The sequence below is a fragment of the Micromys minutus genome (genome assembly GCF_963924665.1).
Source record: "Micromys minutus genome assembly, chromosome: 31".
Lineage (NCBI taxonomy): Eukaryota > Metazoa > Chordata > Mammalia > Rodentia > Muridae > Micromys > Micromys minutus.
In genome coordinates, this window is record NC_137966.1 from 23,866,701 (window position 1) to 23,872,700 (window position 6,000).

At 46.7% G+C, this 6,000-nt stretch overlaps 1 protein-coding gene across 4 annotated transcripts in view; it reads right to left on the reverse strand.

Moving 5' to 3' along the window:
• TXNDC11 (thioredoxin domain containing 11) overlaps positions 1-4,960 on the reverse strand; it is a 54,145-nt gene extending 49,185 nt beyond the window's left edge. For 2 of the 4 annotated variants that reach the window (XM_080908072.1, XM_080908067.1), the window contains exons 1-2: positions 4,689-4,960; positions 664-880 (exon numbers count right to left, since the gene is read on the reverse strand). In XM_080908072.1, coding sequence (XP_080764198.1) covers positions 664-880; positions 4,689-4,930 — 459 coding nt within the window. In that variant the 5' untranslated portion in view covers positions 4,931-4,960. Of the gene's footprint in view, positions 1-663; positions 881-4,688 lie in introns of those variants that run through there. The other 2 variants (XM_080908071.1, XM_080908068.1) reach the window with 2 other exon arrangements.
• Positions 4,961-6,000: the final 1,040 nt, after the last annotated feature.

Sequence of the window (6,000 nt, forward strand, 5' to 3'; positions counted from 1 at the left end):
CCACAAAAGCTTGGTGACTTGTGTTTAATCCCTAGAGCCCACAGAAAGGCAGGAGAAAACTAACCCCTCAAAGAGTTGAACTCAGGCTTGGTGGAAAGTACCTTTAGTCTTTTTTTTTCTTTTGATTTTTTGAGACAGGGCTTCTCTGTGTAGCCTTCGCTAACCTAGAACTCACTTTGTAGACCATGCTGGCCTGCAACTCAGGGCTGCACCTGTCTCGGCCTGCCTCAGCCTTCTGAGTGCTAGGATTAAAAGTGTGTCGTCTTTTTATTCATAAATTTTTTCCTGTATAAACATTTAAGTAGTTGGCTACACAGTAGAGTACTGACTCTTTCAAGGTGTCGGCTACTCCCACACCTGCACCATGGCCCGTGTGCCACTTACAGCAACAGAAGAAGAGTTAGCAAGTCACTTAATCTGGACGTGAGAGGGCTGGGGCTCTTGGTTTCTATTATCTTCAGTGCTGTGTCACACAACCTAGTATCCTGGGCAAGCACATATCTCCTGAAGCCACAGAGCTGCATCTCACTCTTGCCACTTGGCCATCATGGCAGGACTCTTCTGTTTCTTCACAGGTTACCTGGACAATACTGCCAGTCTGGCACAATTTCTCTCTTTAATACAAACTTGACAGTCACTGCTTAGGTGGAAAGCACACATTACCTGATCTGAAAGCCGGCTGGCTGCCTGTTCAATTTCTGCCCTGGCAGCGATGGACTGGCCACACCATGGGGCATAGAAGAACAGCACCACCACCTCAGAATCCTGGCGGACATGGTCAGCGTAGTCCAGCTGCCCCTGGAAGAGGTCAAGGACTGGAGATCTTGAGGAGAAAAAGCTGACAGGCGGCTTTGCTGGTATTATCACGTCTTTTGCTCGACTGAAAAAGAGTAAGCACAAACAATTTCTCCACTTACTTTCTTCCTCCGTTACAGCTTTGTATGGAAGAAGAGAAAAGACCTTTTTTTTAAGGCCTCTTTTGAGTAAGGAAATACAGTAAGACAATAGCTGGCTGGGACAATATAGGTCCTGGGTATTGTCCCTGCAGGTGTGGGTTATGAAAGCAGTAAAGAATGACATGATCCATGGCCTCACCACCCACAACCCAAAACTCTAGCATCACCTCCCTGTAGCTTGACACTCAACAAAAGTCACTAATCTCCAGGCACTGCCGCTCCTGCTCTACAGCTCACAAGTATGAGGAAACCGTACGCACCACCATGAGTGCATTCCTATAGGAGACATTCACAGTTGACCCAACTTGACCTAAATCTATCCAGAGCATTCAAAGAAAAGCAACAATAATAGACTTCTACATACAAACACTAATTTACTGTTAAGAAAGGTGAAGAACAAAGTTAGATGGGCATGAAGAGTCATAATGGGATGCGAAACAGGAAAAAAAGTTCAAAAAAACAAACTTACTTATTGAAATGTTGCCTAATGTGCTCTACCTATAGATACTTCCCGAATCTGCCAAGTGCAATACCTTTCACAACTACTCAAAAACTACCAACTGCTTTTATCGCACAGACAAGGGCAGAGGCTGCTGCCAAGAGCTTTCTTTCTTCCTAGAGGAGGAAGATGGCAAAGAAACAAGTATATTAACCGTCAGCAGTAAAAGCTCTACAAAATGACTATTGTTGTGGGAGAACTCAGTGTGGAGGTATAATGCGGGACATGGCAGCTTCTTGGGAGGTGGTAATCAAGTACCTCTTTAAGCTGAGGCCTGAATGACAGACAAGCAGACAACCGTGTACAGAGGTGAGGAAAAGTGTTCCGAAGAGATCCTAAAGGTTGTTCATTGGTAGATTTATTTTCCTACAATTCAAATACAGGTCAAATTGGGTGTGAAGGCACACACTTAATTCCAGCATTCAGACAGCTAAGCAGGACAGTAAGTTCCGGACCAGCCTGGGCTACAGCTGTTAAGAGCTCAGCAGTTAGGAGTACCTACAAGAGCAGTGCCAAGTTTCTTTTCTAACCTCTATGTATGTACCCAGAACCACCTGTGACTCAAGTTCGAGGGTCTCCAATACCTCTGGGCTCTGTGGGAACCTGCACTCATGTGCATACAGCCACACAGGTGTACACATAGACATAGACACATAATTTAGTGTTTGCTTTTTAAAGCTGAGCATGGTTATACACACCTGTAATCTCAACACTTGAGTGGAGAAGGCAGTCAGATCAGGAGTTTGAGTTTGAAATCACCCTGGACTACATGAGACACAGTCTCAAAAAAAAAAAAAAAAAAAAAAAAAAAAAAAAAAGGAAAAAGAGAAAAACTGCATGCTTAGCATAAAATAATGCAACCTGGGGATAAATACAGGTAACATCAATTTATTGCTTTTTATAATAGGTGCAGAGGAGTTCTTAAGTCAGATAAAACACAAACCAAACAAAAACAGCTAGGAAAGGGAAACACGGCCCTCTGCTCTACCACAGACCCTTTTCATGTATCTTTTACATTTTTCAAAAATTTTATGTAAATCAGAAACTTCCCACAACTCTTAAGTTTATGTAGCACATACGAAACAAAAACCAAACAAACAAAAATCCAAGAACTGGTTTTGAACAATGAAGGCATGCTCAATCTCAGCACTCAGGGATGCAAAGGCAGATGGATCTCTGATTTCAAGACCAGCTTGGTCTATGGAGTTCCAGGACAGCCAGGACTATACAGAGAAACCCGGTCTCAGGAGAAAAACTGTTGTTTACTGTCTGTGCTCATGATGTGTGTGAATGCAGGCATTCACATGGAAGTCAAAGATAACTTGAATCTGCTCTCTCCTTCCACCATCAGCTCTAGGATGAAACTCACATTGTCAGGATTGTGCAGTAAGTGCTTTGCCCACTAAGCCAGCCATTGCTAGCGTGTAAATTCTATTTATTTGAAATTTATACCTTAAGCCTACCTTCTAAAGGCAACTGTACACACGTGCAGCTTTATTCCTAATAAACACACACAGGAAAGCAAGCAGAATAGATACATGGAGACTGAGTGTCCATAAACAGAAGAGGGCAAAGATCAGAGGCCCACAACACCCACAATAACTCACTGTTCAACTCCAAATCCACCTTCTGCCAGACCACCTACTGTGAACTCACACTAGGCTCTCACGCTGAGGAGGGTGGGCAGTCATTTATTTCAGACTTGGACAACAAATAAAATCAGATTTGAAAAACAGACCTGCTGTATTCTTCCTTAAGCCCCTGTCCTCATTAAAGATATTAAAATAAGGAAAGAGCAACAAAAGTGTCAGGGTCAGTTGTACCATAATACCTCGACACCATTCTACCAAATAAACTCTTTATTGAAAAGGCTGTCCCACTGCCACTACCATAAAGATGCCTGAGGAAGGGAGACTGAGACTCGCTCCCCTGCCAGCCCCCAGACTTAGACTCTTCCACCTTCCTGCCCTCTCAAGGGCTGCTTCTATCCACTAAGTCACATGCTTGTGTCTCAGATCAAACACCGAACTGTTTTCACAGCTGGGCAAACTGAAGCGAATCAATTCCTTGACGTGGGAAAAGGACTGCTAATCTGAATCCAGATGCCAAGTTGCATTATTCCACTTTGTAAAATGCTTTCTGTTATTTTCCTTGTACAGACAGTAAAAGTCTAGTTGCTCAAGATAAAAAAAAAAAAATTCAAACTCCGGGCCAGGTGTGGCACTGAACACTTTTAGTGCCTTTATAATCCTGGTAATAGCACAGCACCTAACACAAGCAAACACTAAAAATTAGTCTCTTCCCCTAAAACTCCCAATTTTTGACCTCAGGGATCTCATATTGTGTTTATTACACTCAACCAGATAACTCTCCCTCTCAAGTGGCAATAGATTTTATAAACTGCAATCTCAAATGATATACTTATGATCTGAGGCCAGAAAGTGAAATTAAAAATATAAACATTTTATCTATGCAATTTCCTGAAAAGAGGTACATTAGCTTCCATTCTTCCTAAACTCCAGCCTACTCAGGCCTTTTCCAAGTTTCACAAAAAGACCAAGCTTGCCCAGACTCCAGATCTTAGCACATAACTGTTTTGTAATAGATCTTACCCCAGATATTTCATCACTGCCCCCTTCCTTTCCTTGCGTGAGCTTCTAATGCCATTTTCTTATGAAGGCCCTTTCTGTCCTACTCACGCTCATCCTTCTATTCCCTGCATAGCACTTATTAAGGTCTCTGAAGTGTTTGTTTACTGTACATCATCACCTCAATGAGAACTCCAGGGAACGGGGATTTTTGTCTTCAGCATTAACAGGTGCTGAGTACAAAACGTGCACTGTCAGTATATCAAATGCGTGCCTGGATTCCCAAAAGCGACTAAGACCCCTAAATGACTTGTGAATCACCACACTGCAAGCATTAAGGAAAATGGAACGAATTAAAACAGTATTATAGCCTGGGCAAGAGTTGACATGTGCACCCCCAGAGACCCCAACAGGTGAGAAGCAGCTTAGAAACGTGGCCAAACGCCCTCGCTACATAATTGATATGGGGCAGCACCCTGAAACGTCCCGAGGCCGCCGGGAAGGTCAAACCTGTGGTCGCAGGCAAGGTCAGGCTCGACTTCCCCAAGAAGACGTACAACCCCCGACCCCGGAGGCCCTGAGCTGAGCCCGCACAGCTGGCCTGGCAGAGGTCTGGCCGCAGAGCCCGAGTCCCCGCAGCCTCACCTGCAGGTGAACTTGAGGGCGAAGAGCAGGGCGCAGCCGAGAGCCACGGCCCCGCACAGCAGCTCCGGCCGCTGGCGCGCCATAAGCGAGGCGCCGCGCAATGCGCGGCGGATCCGGCCCTCCGAGGACGCCGCCTCCCCGGCCGGGCTGAGGGAGCCGGAGCCCTTGGGGCCGCCACCCTCGTCCTCGGCGTCCTCGCTGTTGTTCCCGCCGCCGCCGCCGCGGCCTCCGCATTCCGACATTACATGCTCCCCGTGGCCAGCTTTATACCGCCGCTGCCGCCACCTCTGGCCCGGGGACCGGCCCCGCACGTCGCTCGCACACGTCGCAGCCAGCGGCGCCCGCTAACCCGGACTCTCCACGTCAGCTACACTTCAGAGACGCCCCGCCCACCGACCGGGGGCCTGCGCGAATGCCCGCTTCCCGCGAAGCCACGCCCTTTGGGGCCACGCCCCCAAGCCTACGGAGTCTGCGCGGGTACTCGCAGCACTTGCAGCCTCGTCATCCTTTCTCAGGTCCCGCCTTGCTTGTACAGACTCTGCGCAAGTCTGCAGTCACTCACGCTGGATCCCACCCTTCTTTCGGGACTGCGCAGGCGCTACATCCTCGTACCCGGAAGCTAGTTGGTGGTGTCGCCTAGCGTGTCATTCGGTTGGTCTATCCTTCCTTGTACTGTAAGAGCTCTAGTCGTTCTTTGCTCGACTTCGGAGCTGTTATTGTCACTAGTGCTCTGGTCGCCAGACCCTGCAGAGCATAGCTGCAGTTTTTTATCTCTGCTTTTCAGAAAGGGGGACGGGGGAGCCTTGTGCAGAGGCGAGGAAGACTGGAGGACACACTAATAAGCCTGCTCTGCACCAGTGTAATGGGGTAGTAGCGCTGCATGCCTTCTGTTTCAGTTTCTGCTTTCGGAATCCTACCTTGACTTCTTTCAATGATGGATTATGATGAATTTAACCAAAATAAACCTTTTCCTCCCCAAGTAGCTTTTGTTCATGTGTTTATCATAGCAATAGAAACCATAAGACAAGTACTGATAAATGGTAATTACATTCAACCAGAGAACCCAGTAAAAGGATGTATATTGTTTAATCCCGTTTCAATGACCCATGCTTGATTGGCAAATCCACACAACAGAAAGCAGATGTGATTAAAGCTTGGAAAGCAACGGAGTCAGGACATTGTCTGCCTCACACATAGTATCCCAGCAATAAGAATGCAGAGGCCAGCCTAAGCTACAGAGTGAATTATCTTCACGCGCACACACATACCCCCCCCCACACTAAATGAGGTTTAGAGTTGTGTATAAGTAATT